The 21891-nt window shown below is 49.4% G+C and overlaps 1 protein-coding gene across 1 annotated transcript; it reads left to right on the top strand.

Moving 5' to 3' along the window:
- Positions 1-12732: 12732 nt before the first annotated feature.
- Positions 12733-16736, top strand: MAFA (MAF bZIP transcription factor A). Its single transcript, XM_028736022.2, has one exon. The coding sequence runs from the start codon at positions 13456-13458 to the stop codon at positions 14422-14424; it is 969 nt and encodes a 322-aa protein (XP_028591855.2). The 5' UTR covers positions 12733-13455; the 3' UTR covers positions 14425-16736.
- The last annotated feature ends 5155 nt before the right edge of the window (positions 16737-21891 follow it).

The raw sequence follows: 21891 nt of genomic DNA, 5'->3' as shown, positions 1-21891 counted from the left end.
CATAGCACGCGGTGTGGTAGCCTTTTTTGAGGTTTTTGAAGACTTTGGTGATTTTTGAAGCTTTTCCAAAACTTTTCCGAAAGCGTGCTTCGCAAGACGAAAAAATCGCAAGACGAAAAAACTCGCGGGACGAATTAATTTCGTCTTGCGAGGCACCACTGTAGTTTTCTTTCAACAGCCTCAGACCGCTTTGAGGAAATCTCTCCCTCCTTCACGCAGTGACAAAATAGCAACAGGAAGGAGAAGCCCATGGAGGGAGACACACAAAGAGAGAGACACAAACACACACACATTTTGTGTTTGGGCCCACAGCCCCCAAAAGATAGGGGGAGCGAGGAACAGAAGGATTGGGCCTGGGGGGAAAACAAGCCTATCACCTCAGGCCTTACCTCTCCTTGGTGGAAACCTGAGGGCTCTGACATTTTCGCTACACTTTGGCCCTCCTGCGCTCCCGGCCAAGAAAGTGCCAGAGTATTGATTCATGACTAATAACAGAGATTCATTGACTGAGGAAGCTTCTCGGCCCTTCGATTCTGGAGAAGAGGCATGCTCCATAGCTGGGCCACCGCTGTGCAACCCAGAAGGCTGAGAAGCAATATGATAGCCATCTTCAAATATCTCAAGGGCTGCCAAAATGGAAGAGGCAGCAAGCTTGGTTTCTCCTGCTCCGAAGGGTAGGACCCGAACCCATGGCTTCAAGTTACGAGAAAGGAGATTCCGACTCAACATCAGGAAGAGCTTTCTGACCCTATAAGAGCTGTGTTGGAAGGGGTTGGACTAGATGACTCTCAAGGTCCCTTCCAACTCTACAATTCCACAATTGCAATAATATTTTCATTTGTTCTTTATATGCTACCCATCTGCACCTTCATGGATCACTGCCTTGCCGTGGCGAAGGGGCTTGAATAACTCAGAGAAGCTAGAGCTCTGCCATGCAGGGCCACCCAAGATGGACAGGTCATAGTGGAGAGTTTTGACCAAACGTGATCCACCTGGAGCAGGAACCGGCAAGCCACTCCAGTATCCCTGCCAAGAAAACCGCATGGACAAAGACATGCTTTTGAATTCTGGTGCTGGAGGAGACTCTTGAGAGTCCCATGGACTGCAAGAAGATCAAACCTCTCCATTCTGAAAGAAATCAGCCCTGAGTGCTCACTGGAAGGACAGATCCTGAAGCTGAGGCTCCAAGACTTTGGCCACCTCATGAGAAGAGAAGACTCCCTGGAAAAGACCCTGATGTTGGGAAAAGACCCTGATGTCTCGAAGCTACCAGCATGAGTTTGACCAAACTGCGGGAGGCAGTGGAAGACAGGAGGGCCTGGCGTGCTCTGGTCCAGGGGGTCACAAAGAGCTGGACACGACTAAACGACTAAACAACAACAACAACATGCTGCCCATCTGACTGGGTTGGCCTGGCCACTCTTTGCGGCTGATTCCCTGATTCAGACTCAGTCTGTTAGCCGAACCAGCTAGTTTGCGACACACCGTTGCCAAATCCAGCGGATCCCCGAAACCTCAGCTTCCATGGCAAACAATAAACTGGTTCATAGCCCCACCTGGCTTTGGAGACAAGGCAAGGAAGCGCAGCTGAACTTTTGAAAGCCAGAAATGAATGTGTGTGTGTGTCTCAGCAAGATTTATTGCGGCCAGGGAGTTGTGAGTCTTGGCTCTCTCTGCAGATCTCTGCCTTCCCCAGATCTACTTGAACCAAGCATAAATTATGCAAAATGAGCCAGTTGCCTTCAGTGTATAGGATCTGGACTAACACCCAAACAGACACAGTTTATGCATTTATTTGGGCTTCCGTGCCGCCACAAATGCTATTATTTGGAGTCTGCGTATGTGTGTGTGTTTGTGTGTGTGTGTGAAATCATTGCAAAGCCAAGTCAATAACCCTCCTCTGTCTCCCAACACCCTCTTGGGCTTTTCTCCCCAGCGCTGCTGGCTGCAGTCTTCCATTTGTAGCTGCTAAATGAAGCCAACTTAGAATTTCTTCCTTTGCTGACCCAGCAAGTGCCGTGCCGAGCTCATCCAAGCTGGGAGTGCTTTGATTTTGCAGATCTCCTGTTCGATGTGGGGGGGGGGGGTGAGAGAAGAGTGTGAAAGGGAAAAAGGCAGGCAGGCCACTCTCTTCCCGCAGCAGGGACGCCTTCTCTGCCAAGGTGGCTCTGCTGCAACTCGCTAGATGCTTTCGGATCCAGGGCTTTGGGGATGGAGGCAATGGAAAGGTAAGAACATGAGACCTGAATGTCTGAGCCTGGACAGGTGTTCCCCCCAGAAGCAAACAGGCAGAGCGGGTGGCGCCTGGGAATTGGAGGTAGACTGCTCTTGAACTTGGAGGTTGCCTCTATCCTTGCCGTCCCAACAAGCGGCCATTGCGAGACTTTCCTCTTCTTGGATGCTTGTGTTTTAATGCTCGCGTTCTCATATTTGTGAATCGCTCAGAAATGGGGCATTGGAGAATTGTGGAGTTGAAAGGGACCCCGAGGGTCAGCTAGACCAACCCCTGCAACGCATTAAGACACATCACAATCACCACTGTGTTTTTTCAATAGTGAAGGATAGAGAGATGTGAGCTCAGATATCAGCATGTGGGCGCAGTGCCATTTGTCTTGTGTAGAGCAAAAGACCCTAAAGACGCAAGCCCTATTTAAACTGAATTATCGGCTTGTCTTTTCAAATGGGCACCAAAAATGGCGGAAGAAGTGCCCTCTGTATTGTGCCCTTTGATCATGAACTTGCTGTTGAACTTGAGAATGTTCTGTAACCTATTTATGCCCCCCTTCGTCAAAAGGCAACAGGGTGGTGCAACACGGTGGCCCAGAAAATGTCCTGCAGCACTGAATCCCGCAGGTTAACGGTGTCTTGTGCAAATTAGTGCAAATTCTTCTGCTCTGTCAATCGATGTTATCAGAGGATTCCCAGCTCAGGTGTGACAGGCTCCAGTTGTGGAATTCCCTACTTGCCAAGGTGAATCTGTCTCCCTTTATTAACATTCAGGAGGTCTATCTGAAAACGTTCGTGCCTCAGGTGGCAGAAAAATACCCCACCAGACAACCATGACATTATTAACCATGCGGGTGTGTCTGATCCTTTAGATATTTTTAGGTGTTTAAAATAGTGTTTTTATTTCTGTTTAATTGCCTTGTGTTAACAGCCCTGGGCTCCTTGGGGAAGGTGGAATATAAGTTTAATAAGTGCTGTCTTCTAGCTCTGAATGTGGCGACCGTCAGCCAGAGGCTTTATGAGGCTTTAACGATGCCTTATGAGGAACGGCTAAGGGAGCTGGGCATGTTTAGCCTGGAGAAGAGGAGGTTAAGGGGTGATATGATAGCCATGTTCAAATATATAAAAGGATGTCACATAGAGGAGGGAGAAAGGTTGTTTTCTGCTGCTCCAGAGAAGCGGACACGGAGCAATGGATCCAAACTACAAGAAAGAAGATTCCACCTAAACATTAGGAAGAACTTCCTGACAGTAAGAGCTGTTCGACAGTGGAATTTGCTGCCAAGGAGTGTGGTGGAGTCTCCTTCTTTGGAGGTCTTTAAGCAGAGGCTTGACAACCATATGTCAGGAGTGCTCTGATGGTGTTTCCTGCTTGGCAGGGGGTTGGACTCGATGGCCCTTGTGGTCTCTTCCAACTCTATGATTCTATGATTCTTTATGTTCACATTCCTGCTATCCCCACATTAAGTGCTCTCCCACTGCTAGTTTTTGATGCCGCCTTCACACAACATCAGCCACAATCCATCTCGATCCTGCAGTTTCAGGAAAAATATGGTTTTTTGGTGCGTTTTTCCTGCGGCCACCTCAAACCAGCTTAAACCCGGCTACGAAACTTAACTTGCATCCACTTCCTACTTCAGAACGTTGTGGACATTTATTAAGCAATTCATTTATTTAAAAGCCGTATGCAGCCTGACCGTAATAAAACAACAACAATCTCAAAGTCGTTGGAAACAGCCATTGCTCATGGGTTGCCCCACTGTGGTGAGACATTTATTCTATTTAATTCCTGTCTGGCTGCCCAGAATGGCTGGGGCAGCCCAGCCAGATAGGTGGGGCAACGACAACAACAACAACAAACATTAAAAACTTCCCTAAACATTTGAAGGCATCCCTGTTTAGGGAAGCTTTTAATGTTTGATGGACTACTGTATTTTAATATTTTGTTGGAAGCCGCCCAGAGTGGCTGGGGAAACCCAGCCAGATGGGCGGGAAAGAAAGGAAGAAAGGAAGAAAGAATATAAACAGGGCTGCCTTCAGATGTCTTCTAAAAGTCAGATAATTGTTTATTTCCTTGACATTTGAAGGGAGAGCATTCCACATGGCAGGTGCCACCACCGAGGAGGCCCTCTGCCTGGTTCCCTGTAACCTCACTTCTCGCAGGGAGGGAACTGCCAGAAGGCCCTCGGAGCTGGAGCTCAGTGTCTGGGCAGAACGATGGGGGTGGAGACGCTCCTTCAGGTATACTGGGCCGAGGCCATTTAGGGCTTTCAAGGTCAGCACCAACACTTTGAAGTGTGCCCGGAAACATACTATGAGCCAATTTAGGTCTAATAATAATAAAGTGGTACCTCGGGTTACAGACGCTTCAGGTTACAGACTCCGCTAACCCAGAAATAGTGCTTCAGGTTAAGAACTTTGCTTCAGGATGAGAACAGAAATCACGCTCAGGTGGTGTGGTGGCAGCAGTGGGAGGCCCCATTAGCTAAAGTGGTGCTTCAGGTTAAGAACAGTTTCAGGTTAACAACGGACCTCTGGAACGAATTAAGTTCTTAACCCGAGGTACCACTGTAGTAGTAGTAGTAGTAGTTGTAGTAGTAGTAATAATAATAATAATAATAATAATAATAATAATAATAATAATAATAATAATAATTCAGGCTACCTGAGATGGTGGTCATGGTGAGGTTTTAGCATCTCCTGTTGATCTGTGGCTGTGGCCCTTCTGCCTTCCTCAGGGGACGAGCTCAAAATAGCAGCTCCATCGCCGCCTCATTGCAAAAGCCAGCGCTTGCCAGGACCCTTTAAGGAAGCCCCTCAAGCTCATCCGAGGAGGTGGAACCAAGGACAGCCCCAGTTATTTGGTTGCCCCACTTCAGGCTTCCAGTGGCCTCCACTCTCTTGCCCAGCCAGGAGGGCTTCCTGGGAGCTGCCCAAGGTCCTGATTAGGTAGAGCTAAAGGGACCCCTGACCATTAGGTCCAGTCGTGGCCGACTCTGGGGTTGCGGCGCTCATCTCGTTTTACTGGCTGAGGGAGCCGGCGTACAGCTTCCGGGTCATGTGGCCAGCAGGACTAAGCTGCTTCTGGCGAACCAGAGCAGTGCACGGAAACGCTGTTTACCTTCCCCCCAGAGTGGTACCTATTTATCTACTTGCACATGACGTGCTTTTGAACTGTTAGGTTGGCAGGAGCAGGGACCGAGCAGCGGGAGCTCACCCCGTCGCAGGGATTCGATCCGCCGACCTTCTGATCGGCAAGTCCTAGGCTCTGTGGTTTAACCCACAGTGCCACCCACGTCCCTTAAGGTCCTGATTAGAAACTGCTAAAAAAAAATTGGCACCTGTGTGGAGTGAATCGGACACAGTTGGATTTCTGGGTGATACCTCTGACCCCCCGTTTTAGGATCAGTTACTCAGTTTAGGGGGTGCTACAAAACATAGGGGTCACGCTACAAAACTCCTACAAAACGACAACAAAGCTTTGGCACCTGTTTGGAGGAGATCCAAAATTCCAGGGTTTGTAGTTAATTAAGACATTGAAGGGCCTGTCCTGAACTGCCTTTGTGTGCAGGGAAGTAGCTGTCTTTGACAGCTGTTTCCTCCGCAGGTGCCAAACCTCAGTGGGACAGGATCCGTGCACCTGCCCCATGAGAAAAGCTGCGGTGGGCTTCAACAGTGGGGTCCACAGTCCTGCTTCCGTTGAGATGCCTTGCAAATATGGATCTGGCCCCAGACATTTTCCCAGAAAGCATCTAAGTTCTGTAATGTTACTTGGCAGTTTCTTATAATTATCATAATCATTATTTTTAACATTATCATTATTAATCGCCGAAGAAGGGATGCTTTTGAGTTATGGTGCTGGAGGAGACTCTTGAGGGTCCCATGGACTGCAAGAAGATCCAACCTCTCCATTCTGAAGGAAATCAGCCCTGAGTGCTCACTGGAAGGACAGATCCTGAAGCTGAGGCTCCAAGACTTTGGCTACCTCATGAGAAGAGAAGACTCCCTGGAAAGGACCCTGATGTTGGGAAAGATGGAGGACACAAGGAGAAGGGGATGACAGAGGACGAGATGGTGGGACAGTGTTCTCGAAGCGACAAACATGAGTTTGACCAAACTGCGGGAGGCAGTGGAAGACAGGAGTGCCTGGCGTGCTCTGGTCCAGGGGGTCACGAAGAGTCGGAGATGACTGAACAACAACAACAAAATTATTAATAATTTCTTACAATTATATCCCAGGAAGGAAAGTGTGTATAGTTCTCCCCCTCCCATTTTCTCCTAACAACAACCCTGTGAGGTAGACCAGGCTGAAAGACAGCGACTGGCCCAAGGTCTGCCAGTAAGAGCTTCATGGCTGAGGACTTCAGCCCGGGTCTCCCAGGTCCTAGTCTGACACTCTAACCATTACACCACACTGTCTCCCAACCCTCTTTTAGCTCATGCTTGACTTCCCTGGGTATGGCCCTTTGAGCATTTTGGCCACTCTTTTCTGAACCTTTTCCAGCTCCTTTTTGAGGTGAGGCGGCCAGAACTGTATGCTTAGCCACATCCAGCCTCCTATAGCTCAGGTCTGGTGGTTAGAGGGTCAGAATAGAGCCCTCTCCAGGTGTTTGCTTAGACACCCCACCCCCTGTGAGAAAGACAAAGGGGAAACACCTCCTTTTTATAAGGTCCTTTTCCCATTGGGGAGGTTTCTCCAAGAATCTCTATAAAGCAAATTAACTTTTCTTTGGAAACAAAAATGGTGTGGTCTAATTGACTCAAAAGGCGCCTCCCGATCAATTAACAAATGTTTAAAAATGTGTTAAAATGGCTTAATCAATTAGCTGATCAAAGTTTGCAGCCCTCCTGCTCAGGGAGAGGGGTCTGAGGCGAAGTTCCTGTGCCAAAATCAATCTCAAGGAGGAGTCTGGGTGGGCCTTGAATGCTGGGCTCAAGGGGCCAGTTTCTCCTCTCAGATAAGCCATAACCCCACCCCTAAATAATAATAATAATAATAATAATAATAATAATAATAATAATAATAAAAAATAATAAAATATTTTAATTATTTATACCTTGCCCATCTTTCTGGGTTTCCCCAGCTTTCTTTTTAAAAATTAAAAACAAGTTTCTAGCCCTTGTGGAACCTGCGATGTGAAGCGAAATCTGCAAGCACTGTTCACCTCATTTGTTCTGCGAGAAAGCTGCCGCCTTCCTGTGTGTCTAGCCAACGAATGAAGCCACAGCCATGACTGGCATTTAAGAAAGCAGATCTAGCCAATAACAGCAACACAAAGAGAAAGTAGGTGAGAGTGACACGCCCATCATCTGCAGAATAAATGTTCATTCCAAACCTTTTATTTAGGCCATCTCCTGCGGGGAGACGGCGATGGCTGCCCTACAGAAAATGACTAGGATTTCCAGGATTTTAGTATGTCGCTGCGTCTGAAATGCAAGCGACCAGCCAAGACAGATTTGTGATCTTTCTCACTCAAAATCTGTGGCAGACAAAGACAAGGTCATTTCCCCCGAATGTGAGATTTAAAAGCCAGTGTCAATGCAGGTAAACACTGTCATTATTATACCCATTTTTCAGGGGGCATGGCTGAGTCCAGAGAGAGTTACAGCAGCCCTGCAGAGGAACCAAGCGATGTTATACCCATTTTGCTGGAGAGAGGGAGAAAATTGAGAGTACTGTGTAAATGAATACCTTTAAAAGTCAAGATTTGAGGACAGAAATCTGGCTGAGTCAGGAATTACCGTATTTTTTGCCCTATAGGACGCACTTTTTCCCCTCCAAAAATGAAGGGGAAATGTGTATGCATCCTATGGAGCGAATGCAGGCTTTCGCTGAAACCTGGAGAGCGAGAGGGGTTGGTGCGCACCGACCCCTCTCGCTCTCCAGGCTTCAGGAAGCTATCCGCAAGCCTTGGGAGCCCGCAGGAGTTCCTGCCGGGCTCCCACGGCTTGCGGAGAGCTGCCTGCATCCCGAAGCACGGGGCGCACTGAGCTCAGCACACCACAGGCTTCGGGCTTCACGCAGCTCTCCGCAAGCCGTGGGAGACCGGAGCGACTTCGCGCTGGGCTCCCACGGCGTGCGGAGAGCTGCCTGCATCCCTGCGGATAGCAGCCTGTTCTGGGGGCTGGGGTCGGGGGAAGCTCGGGCTTCCCCCGCCCCAGCCCCACGCCTGGGGGGGGGGAATATATGTTTTCCCTTTATTCCCCCCCCAAAAAAAAACTAGGTGCACCCTATGAGGTGAAAAATACAGTACGTTGTGAAGTTAAAGGATAAGAAAGAGGGATTTATATCTAGATGCTAGGATAGAGAGGATAAGGAAAACAGGAAGACACAACGAGAGGTAAAGGAGGTGTTGTGGGATTGGTGGAAGTCAATGTTTGTTTTTCTTTTTAGTGTTTATATTATTAACTTGCAAGATATGGATTTGCTTTTTTGTATGTTGGTTTTTGTGTTTTGCGTATTGATATTTTTTTGATATTTTTTGTGTTGTTGTGTGGAAAATACTAATAAAATTTAATAAAGAAAAAAAAGAGAGAGTACTGTGTGATAACCTAGAAGCCCAGTGTTGCAGAGAAGTCCATTTTATTTTATATTTAGGAAGCATCTGTGTGTTGTGAGGCTGACTTTAGTGTAGCAGGAATGCAATTCCATTAATCAGGGTGATGGGAGGTGGGAGAAAGTCTGAAGGTGTCGGCAACGGCTGAGCAGACGAGATGTTTGGGTGCAGATGGGAATCAGCAGAGGAGAACGTGCAAAATATAAATTTCTCAGGGGCCTGGTTGACCCAAGCCTTGTTGCTTCATGGTCATCAGGTCTCCCCAAAAGACTGCCTTGTTTCCAGGTGCGAGGCTGGGCGCGCACACTCTTGGTTTGGGAAACAGTGCTAACATGATGTGAGCCACAATCCACATCTTGATTCGGTCAAATGAACATAAGAAGAGCCTGCTGGATCAGGCCAGTGGGCCAATAGCCCTCCCCTCCTCCATGAATCTGTCTCATTTTCTTTTAAAGCCATCCATGTTGGTGGCCACCCCTGCCTCCTGTGGCAGTGAGTTCCACAGTTTAACTCTATGTCCTGTCGCTACTTATGAAATAAATAAATAAATAAATAAATAAATAAATAAATAAATAAATAATTATAATAATAATAAATTTATTTATACCCCACCCTCCCCGGCCACAGCCGGGCTCAGGGCAGCTAACACCAATAAAATCACAGTAAAAAACATGATGGGGGGGGGGACCAATTTAAAGTACAGGTTAAAATACAATTTAAAATACAGCCTCATTTTAAAAGTAGCCAATAGATCAAGACCATAAGGGGAGGGAAACATAAGGGTCAGACTGAGTCCAAACCAAAGGCCAGGTGGAACAGCTCTGTCTTGCAGGCCCTGCGGAAAGATGTTAAGTCCCGCAGGGCCCTAGTCTCTTGGGACAGAGCGTTCCACCAAGTCGGGGCCAGGACTGAAAAGGCCCTGGCCCTAGTTGAGACCGATGTAACAACCTTGCGACTTGGGACCTCCAAAGTGTTGTCATTTGTGGACCTTAAGGTCCTCCGCAGGGCATACCAGGAGAGGCGGTCCTGTAGGTACTGTGTTTGGATGCGCTTCCCCCCAACCAAACTGAGAAAAGGCATGCTCTAGCTGTGTTTTAAGCTGGCAATGTGTACCCAGCCATAGTTATGATATTTGGAATATTTACTTTGCCCTGGGGTGGGGGGTGGGGGAAAACATGCAGCGGCTGAGCAGCTGGCTGGGGGGAACATGATACGAGCACAACATTGCAGTGGACTGAAAGAGCATCAAGGTAATTTGTGCAACAGAGAGCCCTAAAACTCTTGCAAAGAGTGGCTTCGCTTTGCTGAGGCATCTGAGCTCAGCACTGAGACCCACTGGGTACTATTTCAATGGCAGCAGGTGCTGGGGACCAGAAGGCCTTCCCCAAGGTGGGCTCCCCATTTGAAATCCCCTCCCTGGGAAGGCTCACTTCAGCCCTTCACTGTCCCTCATTTAGCCGTGAGACTGTCTGACTCACCTCTAGGTTTAGTCAGTGGCGTAGCGTGGGGGGTGCGGGGGGGGGGCGGCCGCACCGGGCGCAACATCTGGGGGGGCGCTCCACGGGTTAGGGGGCGCAAAATCCATGGGTTAGGGGGCGCAAATTACGGTACTTGCCTTGCCCCGGGTGCTGACAACCCACGCTACGCCACTGGGTTTAGTTAACATCCCAGGCATTTATTGTTTGCTAGCCGTGGTGGCAGGTTTAATAAAACAGTCCTGGGGTTTTATTTCTTACCTGGTTTTCGGATGTTGCTGCTACTTGATTTGATCCCAGCTTTCCTCCGGAAGGAGTCCGAAGGGATGTCGTGTTTCCTTCCAAAGGAGTCCCAAATGTCATAAACAGCCCAACATTAAAATCCCAAAAATGTGAAACGATTTTCATTATGTCTACAACAGTTTCAGGGATGCGGGTGGCGCTGTGGGTTAAACCACAGAGCCTAGGGCTTGCCGATCAGAAGGTCGGCGGTTCGAATCCCCACGATGGGGTGAGCTCCCGTTGCTCGGTCCCTGCTCCTGCCAACCTAGCAGTCAAAGTGCAAGTAGATAAATAGGTACCGCTCCAGCGGGAAGGTAAACGGCGTTTCCATGCGCTGCTCTGGTTGGCCAGAAGCGGCTTAGTCATGCTGGCCACATGACCCGGAAGCTGTACGCCGGCTCCCTCGGCCAATAAAGCGAGATGAGCGCCACAACCCCAGAGTCGTCCACGACTGGACCTAATGGTCAGGGGTCCCTTTATCTTTACCTTTACAACAGTTTCAAACATACAGTGGTACCTCGGGTTACATACGCTTCAGGTTACAGACTCCGCTAACCCAGAAATAGTACCTCGGGTTAAGAACTTTGCTTCAGGATGAGAACAGAAATCGCACGCCGGTGGCGTGGCAGCAGCAGGAGGCCCCATTAGCTAAAGTGGTGCTTCAGGTTAAGAACAGTTTCAGGTTAAGTACAGACCTCCGGAACGAATTAAGTACTTAACCTGAGGTACCACTGTACTTATTTTAAAGACTGCTTGTTATATGCCTCCTTATAGTCCAAGGGCGAGGTATTTAAATAGACAGAGGTATTTAAACCACAGGGCTCGTCCTTTGCCCCATTAGAGGGCCGGGCTTGGCTGACCCAAACAGTTGTGCCTTAATTTCCTCCCACAAGGCCGTTCTGCTGCTTGACCTGTGGCCAAGAGGGCTTGCTTTGCAGGGGGAAGGTCCCAGTTCCAATCATAGCTCTCACCCACCACTGCAACATAGACTGTTAGGATTGTAGACTTGGAAGGGCTCCCCAAAGGTCCTCTAGTCCAACCCCTTGCAATGCAGAGGAATCACAGCTAAGGAACTCCTGACCTACAGGCATCCAAACTCTGTTTAAAAACCTTCAGTGAAGGAGAGTCCAGTACCTTCCAAGGTAAAATAATATAATTGTGGAGTTGGAAGGGCCCTCCAGGGCCATCTAGTCCAACCCCTTGCAATGCAGAAATCACAGCGAAAGAATTCCCGACAGATGGCCACTCACTTTCTGTTTAAAAACCTCCAGTCCACACCCGAGCTTTTTTGCAACGTGTTTTGAGCTTTTTTGTATTCTATCTGTCTTGTGTAACTTTTTGTAAGCCACGTTGAGTCCCGTTTTGGGGGGGAAGGTGGGATAAAAATAATAAAAATTAAAATACTCCGATTCAGAAAGATCTCCTCCCTAAGATTGGTTTGAATCCATGTGCTCCGGCCCTCCCCTCTCCAATGGATTCAATGCTCCAAATTGAAAAAGGCCTGGGCACTAGCTGGGAATGTTTCCCCGCGCGAGACATCGCAGAGCAGAAACTGAGTTTGTGCGTAATGGCATTTGCTGGCACAGCTCCCATGCATCCTCTCTCGTGCCGAATGCAGACGACTGCAGGCTCCTCGGGGCAGGGACTCGCTCGCCCGGGTGCACAGCGCCGTATTTACCGTGGTAGCCGGGCAAGCCAACAACAAAGCGCCGACGGACGGAGTTGCACGCGCGCTTTCTCCATCTCCACTGCGCAAAGGCGCTTCCGTTCCCCTTCCCCCGGGCGCCCTTGCGCTTTCAGAGCCAGAAGTTGGCAACTGTCCCCGGACTCCCTGAGCCATCCGAGGCGCGCCTCCCTCCCCCCCCCCCCCCACCTTCCCCGGGGCGCTTGTCCCCCCAAGACGGACCCCGGGGCTGCTTTTCCTCGGCGCGGCCACAAGAGGGAGCTTCCCCTCTCCCCTCCCCTCCCCTTTCCCTCCCCCTCCTCCTCCTCCTCGGCTTCCAGCTGTTCCCGCCAGAGACTGACAGCTGGGCCCGGGGGTTGCTATAGGGATAGGCAAATTGCCCCGCCAGCCCCGGCTCGTTATAGGCGGGGAGGTGGCTGCCCCCGCCTCGGCGGGCGGGGCCTGGCGCCGCTCCCTATAAAAGGAAGAATGCTCCATTCAGCACTTCAGTTACTCGCCAACGGGGGGGGAGGCGGCCGAGGGGGCGGCAGCAGGAGGAGCAGCAGCAGCAGCGCTCGGGACCCTTGCGCGCCCTGCAAAGCGGGCAGGAGGAGGGGACGCGCGCCTCGTGCAATTCCAGGACGCCCCCCACTTGCGGGGGGGGGGGGCAGAAAAAGTGCCGGGAGGGGGGCGCTGGCCGCCTGGCAAAGCCGCCTCTCTGCTGCTCCTCCTCCTGCCGCTGCTTTGCTGCTGGGACCCCGGAACGTCGGCGGAGAAGGAGCCGAGCAGAGGCAGGGAAGCGCGCCCGGCGTTGCAGCTGAGCGCCGCGGCCAGGCTGCTGGAGGGGGGCTGCCCGGAGCCCGCAGGACGACCACCGCCCTCCCTGCACCGCCTCCTCCCCGCGGCGCGCCCCCCTCCTGGCCCCATGGACTTTTTGGAGTGAGGGCAACTTTCCCCGACGACGCCTCCTTCGCCCTCGCCAGCGAAAGCCGCTTCTTCTTCCATTTTCTCTTTCTCTCTCTCTCGCCACCTACCCCGCTCCAGCCTTTCCCTCTCTCCCTCCTTTCTCGCAAACTCTCCTCCACTGAGATCGGACGCAGCAACTTTTCCTGCTTCTCCTCTCCGGCTGCCGTCGGAAGGGGGCCTGAGCGGAGACCGGGCGTCGTCGAGGCGGCCTCGGGGCGCGGAGCTCTCCGCGCGGAGCTCGGGGGCCGGGGCAGGCGGCGGCCCGGGCGGCCCTCTATGCGGTGAGATGGCGTCGGAGCTGGCCATGAGCGCGGCGGACTTGCCCACCAGCCCGCTGGCCATCGAGTACGTCAACGACTTCGACCTGATGAAGTTCGAGGTGAAGAAGGAGCCGGCCGAGGCGGAGCGCTTCTGCCACCGCCTGCCGCCGCCGGGCTCGCTCTCCTCGACGCCCATCAGCACGCCCTGCTCCTCCGTGCCGTCGTCGCCCAGCTTCTGCGCGCCCAGCCCCGGAGGGCAGCCGCCGACGGGCCTCGCCCACCCGGGAGGCGGCGGCGGCGGCGGGGGCAACCCCGGAGGGGCGTCGGGCAAGGCCCAGCTGGAAGATCTCTACTGGATGTCCAACTACCAGCACCACTTGAACCCCGAGGCGCTGAACCTGACGCCCGAGGACGCCGTCGAGGCGCTCATCGGACACCACCACCACCACCACCACCACCAGGGCGGCTACGAGGGCTTCCGGGGGGGCCAGCCGTTCCCCGGCGAGGAGCTGGCCCCGTCGGGCCACCACCACCCTCACCACCACCACCCGGGGCACCACCACCATCACCCGGGGGCCGGGCACCACCCTCATCACCACCACCTGCGCCTGGAAGACCGCTTCTCCGACGACCAGCTGGTGTCCATGTCGGTGCGCGAGCTGAACCGGCAGCTGCGCGGCTTCAGCAAGGAGGAGGTGATCCGCCTCAAGCAGAAGCGGCGGACCCTCAAGAACCGCGGCTACGCGCAGTCGTGCCGCTACAAGCGCGTCCAGCAGCGGCACATCTTGGAGAACGAGAAGTGCCAGTTGCAGGGCCAGGTGGAGCAGCTGAAGCAAGAGGTCTCCCGCCTCGCCAAGGAGCGGGACCTCTACAAGGAGAAGTACGAGAAGCTGGCCGGGCGCACCTTCGCCGCCGCCGCCGCCGCCAGGGACCCGCCGCCCGCCCAGGGGGGACCCGCGCCGGGCAAGCCGCCCTCCGCCGACTTCTTCATGTGAAGGCGCGACGGCGCGGACGGGACTGGGGGAGCCCCCGCCCCACCACCCCTCGAGGACAAGGAAGAAAGCGGTGGGGTGGGGGGGGGCGTGTGAACCCCTGTGGCTTGGCCTCCTCTCCCGCGCCCTCCTCGCTCGCCTCCGGAGAGAAGTTGTAAATACCCGAAGGGGCGCACCGCCTCGCGGTTTCTTTCTTGGGGGACCCAGGTCGCCACCCCCCACCCCGGGACAGAGGGGAAACCAGACCTGAAGTGGAGGTGGGGTGGGGAGAAAGACCCTCTCCCCACCAAGTCCGCCCGCTCCACCTTCCTTGCACTGACTGCGTTCATACCTTTTTTCTATGTGCGAAAGCCGACTTGAATTCTTCTTTCCTCGCGCCCTCCCGACTTCGTACTGACTGGCTCGCCTTCCTCCTCTATCCCCCTCTTCCCACTTTTCCTGCCCTCCCGCACCTCTTTATGCCTCGTCTTTCCTCCGCTTAGTCCCTGGCGTGTTCGCCCCGTCGGCTGGCAAAGGAGGCGCGCGGACTTGTACATTTCCTCGCGGGGACGGACGGGCGGCCGCGCTCCGGGGGTCAGGCACCTTTTTTTTTGGCAAGGAGGACGAAGGACAACTTTTCTGTCTCCCCCACCTCAACGTAAACCAAACGAAAGCGCCGGAGCAGCCAAGCCCCCGCCTCCAAATAGCCCTCGACGTGAAGAAGCAGCAATAGGATTCTGGCGACCAAGGACAGCGCCGTTGGAGAGGGGTCCCCAACTTCCTTCGTCCTTTCCTTCTTTCCTTCCTTGGAGAGCCCGAGGCGGCCCTCGTCCTGCCGCGGCGCCCGACCGGCTCTCCTCCGCCTCCTCCGCCTCCTTCTCTCCGCATTCCTGCATGCCGGACATGTATGGGATTTCAGTAAAATCTCTCCCCCAAACCCGCCCCGTCCCTTACGAGAACAGATGAGGGGGAAGCATGAACCAGTTGTTCTCCCCGCCCCTCCCCAAACTTTGTATTTTACGTCCAGAATTTCCCCCCTCTCCCCCTCCTTTTCGGTGCATCTTAAACAGAATCTGATAGTCTTAAAAAAAAAGATTTTGCAAAGTGATATTTTCCGCCTCCCTCCTCTCCTGATGGAACAGTGATGCTCAAATAACGCTGGACCTTTTTCCCCCTTGCGAGGAGGACCTCCGCAATCTGGGTTGAGTTTACTTGCCTTTTTAATTCCCCTCCTTTTTTTCTTAATTATTATTTTTGTCTGTGTGCGTTTTTTATTTAAAAAAAAACCAAACCAACGGGGAACTGAGCCAGACTTAACTTATTTAAGGTGTCCACTTGTACATATTAGTAGGTCTTTAGTTCCTTTCTCTTCCTCCTCCTCCTCCTCCTCCTCTCCCACTGCCCAGTCTTATCTTCTCGACCCTTTACTTTGCTTGGTGACTTTAAAAGGAAAAAAAAGAAAGAAAACTTTAAAAAAAACAATCACGAGTCTTAATGAAAGTTTGTATGTAATAGCATGCAAATAATATAAGAATTAATTTAACGATGTTGACAAAGCCGAATGCACTATATACAGTAATCAATTGGATTAAATAATGCTGTTTGTTTTATAGAGATTTAAAATTATCTATGCTGTTTAAAACAATATTGGAAAGAAAAGTAAACACTCTTAAAGACAATTTGAAAGGCAATAGAGTTAATATATGAACTGCAATCTGTTGGCTGCTATATAATATTACTAATACTATGCACCAGAATTATTTATTAAATTCCAAGGAAACGAAATAACAGTTTGAACCTTGATTTATAAAATGCACACTTTATTTATTGCTAATAATGATAATAATAATACAAACAAACAAAAAATGCAATTGTGCTTTTGGGTGAAGGCTTAACTGATTCACAGCTGGGCTATTTTTTTTAAGATAAAAGTTGTTTGTTTAAAAAGAGGACTCTTAGGAATAAGTATCTTTAAAGCATATGGGTATTTCTCAAAACCCGGCACAATTTGTGAAATTTTGGAACCTGGTGCATTTTTAGGTGCAAGGCATTTTAAATGAAATTTCAATTTCTGTGGGTTTTTAAAACACTGTTGCATCCAGATACAACCAATTTCATCTCCAGAGCTTCGATACGGTTCTTAATTTTGTCCCCACATCCTGCTCTTGAGCCACGCAGGCTGTTGCAACCTCAAACCAACTGAATATTTATATATATAGATATATTTTTGTTTGTTTGTCATGAATTGTTTCTTCTTTGTGTTTCAGGCATCAGTGCAAAAAGCCTCCTTCTAGCTTTCATTTGCTACGAAACAAAAATAAATCTCTTTAGACATATTTCTTCGTCTTGCTGCCTTTTCTAGTCTTGTCCCCCCCCCCCCCAATCTTTGAACACATTTTGCACATTCTGGGAGCTGTGTCTTGGGTTTACTGGATGTAGGAAATGAAGTGGCCATTGCCTCTCCCCTTTTCTTCCTCGCATTTTCTTTGCAAGAAAATCAGAAGTGTGTTCGGAGATCGAGTGAGCAAGAGAGAGGAGGGATGTGTGGGGATTGTGAACATCTAGCCTGTGATCTTCAGGAATTTGAAAAATTAAATTTACCTGAATTCAAAGACCTCCCGCCCAGAACTGTTCTGTTAGCACACTGTCAAATTAAATTAATCTCTCTTTATTAATAAGAAGGCTGGAAAAGATTGTTGAATCAGGCCAATGGCCCATATAGTCCAGCATTCTCTTCTCACAGTGGCAGACCAGATGCAACAATGGAAAGCCTGCATTATTTATTTTGATATTCTAATTTCTTGGAGCTATGCTACAATTACACCACTTACCATTTAAAACAACTAGATTATCCCCCCCCCCATATCTGTGATTTTTTTTTTTTTTTTTTTGCAATTTGGGCAGAGGAAATCACCTTGTCTTCTGAACTCCTTATTGGCAAATGTATTTGCATGCAGCCTTTAAATAACAGAAGGTATATTTAAAATGTGGCTTTTAAAAAATGTGTTAAATTCTTGGCTTATTTTAGGTTTACGGTATATGAATGGGTATATTTGTGGAATGTACCACAGATTGTTATTTCCTCCCTCCTATTGGGGAAATGAGTTTTTCATGCTGGATTTAAAACAATTATTCTCATCTGCCACCCCTCCCACTTTTAAGATTCTAAATGAAAGAGTTTCATCGGAGTAGAAATTGGGTATATTGTTTCATTGTGTTCCCAGTTAATTAGTTAAAAGAAAATTTTGCTCCAGTTGGAGGGCTCTTTTTAACCGCTTTCCTCACTGCCTGTTTTTATAACCAAATGCAGAGTGTATCCTCTTGACTTTTATTTTAGATGGTAATAAATTGGCTTATTTCCTACTTCAACTACTTAGGGGTTTATGTTCTCTTTTAAATCAATCCATATAACTTCCTTAAAATACTGTGGGAGTTGGAAGAATGGAGTAATGGGGAGGATGTTCTGATTTTAACAGCGTGAATTTCTTAAACCTAGGAAGTTAGAAAAGGGAGTAGGCATTTTAACCTGGAAATAAAAGCTTTTAGAAAATAAAAATAGCAATTGCACTGATTAACCTGCATGTATTATTTGTATTTAAAACTTTCGCATGAAATATTTCAAGCAAAGAAACCCCCAAAATTCAAACAATGCATGCCTGGATGGATTTATTTTGGGGGGTGGGGCGGGAAATGATATAAACTTACTAAATCTCCAAATCTTTTTCTGTTTGGGGGTGACTTGCCTGTGTCAGTGTCTTCCTAGGTTGCTTTTTAGCCACAATATAACAGGAATAAGTTCTCCTGTGTGAGCCTTGTTGAAATCAATTGGGGCCGTATCAGAGCATTCTTGTGACTTGGTTGAAATCGGGGGGTTTCTAGAAAGATCTTTTCCAGTGTGGGGCGTGATCCTAGAGGGCTTGCCCCGGGATTCATCTGGACTGCCGCCATCTTCTTCCAGGACAGTTGTGCCCACTCTGCCCCAATGAAAAGGGGTCCAAGACCTGAACTCCGCAGAATGCCCCGCTCCCCAAAACTCCTGCAAAAGTTTGATTTTAGCTCCTCCGCTCTTTGGCTGAACCTGTTCCAGTTTGACCGATGCCCCCATTAGTGGGCAAAGAAGACCAAGCAAGGGTGAGTATAGAAGCAGAGAGTTGGCAACCTCTTGGCTGCTTTTTAATTATTATTTTTCTTGAAGTGGGGAAAATGTTGGAAGCTTGAATTTGGGCACCTTTTTTTAAAAAAAATAGCTTTGTCTAGTTGAGTATGGCATGCAGTTAGACTGGGAGGTGGTACTAACCTTGCCCGGCACACCTCGCCTTTGTCCTTCCTCCTCCTTGCATTAGTTTTATTAGTGTTTGCTGGTCAAATTTTGGCTCCTCACCCCACCCCCTTTTGCTGTTCCTTTGCTTTTCCAAATCCATGTCCGATTGGCCTCGGCGCCATTTTGCTTTCGTCCTGTGCGTTCTGGCAGGAAGGGCGTGATGGACAGTGTTATGAGAAGTTGTCCTGTGATGCTGAAATGTTATGCTGGAAGTATACCCGGGTTACCCAGACAGCTTTGTGGTGTTCCGTGTGGTCCTCCATCCTTTCTGAATGGCAAATGGCTAGCTGCTTCCATGGAACTGTGATTTGCCAGATCCATAGGTATTTGTATATATGCTTCCCCCCCACAATGTTACAGAACCAAGCTCGGCATCTTAATCCACTTTTGAGGCTCCCCTCCGGTCGTTCCGCACTAAGCTTACGTTTTCGCAGTGCGCAACTCCCTGCAATGCCAAATCTGTTGGCGTTTCTTTCAGTGGAGATATTGATGTGACCTGATGTGTCGCAGCTACTTCTTGGGGGGGGTGTGTGTGCGTGGGACCTTGATCCCCAAAAGCGGCGAAAGAATGGCGCCTGCTTTTTGTGATTTAACCTGACACGGTTTGCAGTTCCAGATGTGGACTTGAGGAGAAGCAGAGGTTGCAAGACTGGCACAGCATCTGTCTGAAGTGGGGCAGTGTTAGCCAGCCTGAGGAAAGCAGTGGAGGTTTTTGGATTAGGAATCTAGCCTGGAGGAATTAAAACGCTCTCTCTTCCTTTCCCACTTTCCCTTATTCTCCGCTTTCTGAATCCTCAACCTTTTCTGGCTTTTATGTGCATGTGCGTTGGTAATTTCTCGTGCTTTCCTAGAACCTCTTCTTTCATTTTGTGCTGTCTTGAAACCTCTAGGCAGGCCATTCTTGCTAGGTGTGATCCATTCCTTTCCTGTAACAGAGTCTCTGCTTGTTATTCTCCAGAACAGACAAGGCAATGACTAAACAAGGACAGAGAAGAGCTTTGGGATAGAGCAAGGTGCTTCTGACCACAGCAACTTGAGAAATGCCAAGTCACAGGCAATAATTTCCAAGAGCCAAAGACATTGGTGTCAGGCGACAGTGAGCTAAGAGCAAAAAAGTCTCCTCCGTCCAAATGGCAGTTTTAAATCTACCCAGCTTTTCCCACCATGCAGAGCATTGTGGGTGGTGCTTCTGTTTTGGGGTTTTCCAGCCTGAAATTGGGGTGAAGGATGGCCTACAGCTGCTGAAACTCATATATATGATATGACCTTTAAAAACAGCAACCACTCTGAAACGGAGGGTAATCACTTTACAGAACGTAAGGCATTGCTCGTTTCAGGTATTGCATTTCCAAAACTGTTCCTTGCATTTGTGTCCCATTAGTCCAGCTAGTTTAGAATTCCATCCAATTCCTGCCTCCATGTCACTTGGGCATGAGGGGGACACCAGTGCTTTGTACATCTCTGGCACTGAAAAGTTAGAGAGATGCTGTCTTTGAAAATGAAACTTGCATCTTTTCTGTTGCGCTCTGTTGCCAATGACAGCTTACTTCAGTATTTTTATTTTTAAAAACCCAATATGCTAGTGGCTATTGCAATATCTGGTGCCGACGGCATTTTTTGTATATTTCTTGATACCTTTTTCGTCATCTTAAAAAACCTGCTGAGCAAACCATTCTCTGCTATACTATCCTCACTATTCAAGATCTTATTCCCCTCTAACCCCCTCTGTTTTCCCGAGCTGAAAATCCCTGATTATTAAGATTTTCTCCAGTATAAATTGAGGGATTGCTTCCTAATTTTGAAATCGTCAACTGGGAATCCCATTGAGGGTTTAAGCCTTTATTTCTGTAGCTTCTTTCCCTGTCCCTAATTTTCCCCCGGTGAGGAGGGACAAATCACCTTTGTGCTCCTTGCCTTGACTCTCTTTCTCTTCCTGTGTCTACAGGAATTGGCACGGCGCTTTGGCAATGCTTTAAATCCTTACGGGCACCCCAATTTGTTTTGTATGCCCCCCTCAAATGCCATCTATATGAAGTCAGAAAGAGGATAAGGGGCATAAACATTCAGTGTGTGTGTGTTGTTTTTTAAATAGTCCTTTTTGGGGCTCTCCATTTCTAAGATTTACTGCTGTTTCTTTAATTAAATTGAACCGTTTGTGCCTGTTTTCCAGCTTCTTTTAAAGCTTAACAATTAGGATCGGAGGGAGCTGTTTTATATTGGGCCGAGCTCTTTGCCCCCTTAGCTGCAAACACTGTGCATTTAAAGCACACTTTCCTCCTCAGAGAATCATTGGAACTATAGCTTAACCACCACCCCCAAGAGCTACAATTCCCAGCAGCCTTAAAAGCCTTAAACTACAGTTCCCAGGTTTATTGGGGTGTTTGGGTGTGGGCATATGGATGTGATTTAAATGCACATTGTGGTTGCAGCCGTTGTTTCTTAGTAGCAGAAGCTGTCAGGTGTCTTTGCTCCCAGCTCTTTCTGTTAGAAGATGCCAGGATTGAACCTGTGGCCTGTGTGCCCTTCCAAATTTAGCAGCACCAATCCTTCCTGGTTTGTTTTGTTTTATATTTTTAAGTCTCAGCCCACCCTGGCATCTATAAAGTGAGCCTGTGCCTTTGATGTCCCATTTGCCGGTGGTTTAACGGATCGATACGGAACTGTTAATATTATAGCATTTAACTCTTAAGAACACAGGAAAGCTGGCCTTATATATGGAGTCAGACCGCTGGGCCATTTTGCCTGGCACTGCCCACTGCCCCTTTAATTTGCTTCTTCCAAAGAGCTTGGGGTGTGTGGCAAAGGTGGGTTCCATCTGTAAAACCTGTGTGAGAGCCTAGCAAGAGCCGGGAAGGTGGGCTCAGACTGCAGACTGAGCAACTGAGTCCAGTTTAGCGCTTGTGTCTCTGCCGCGGGTGTCCAGTCCCCCACCTTGTGGCAACCCCTGTCCCGTTAAAGCAGCCATCTTCTGACTCTCAGACTGTGCCTGTTCGCCTCCAAGCTGTGGCTGGGCATCTCCTTGCCTTGGAAGCGCCATCCCTAGGTTGGAAAACGGGCATCCTAGAGCAGTTAGACAGAGGCCTTGCCCAAAGGAGCTGCCATCTTTGATGCTCTGCCCTGTGGTTAGAGGCCTCCTGCATCCTTTCGACCTGGGGGAGCCCCTCCTAGGA

This window comes from Podarcis muralis, chromosome 8, assembly GCF_964188315.1.
Source record: "Podarcis muralis chromosome 8, rPodMur119.hap1.1, whole genome shotgun sequence".
Lineage (NCBI taxonomy): Eukaryota > Metazoa > Chordata > Lepidosauria > Squamata > Lacertidae > Podarcis > Podarcis muralis.
This window is presented reverse-complemented; position numbering and strand designations above follow the sequence as displayed.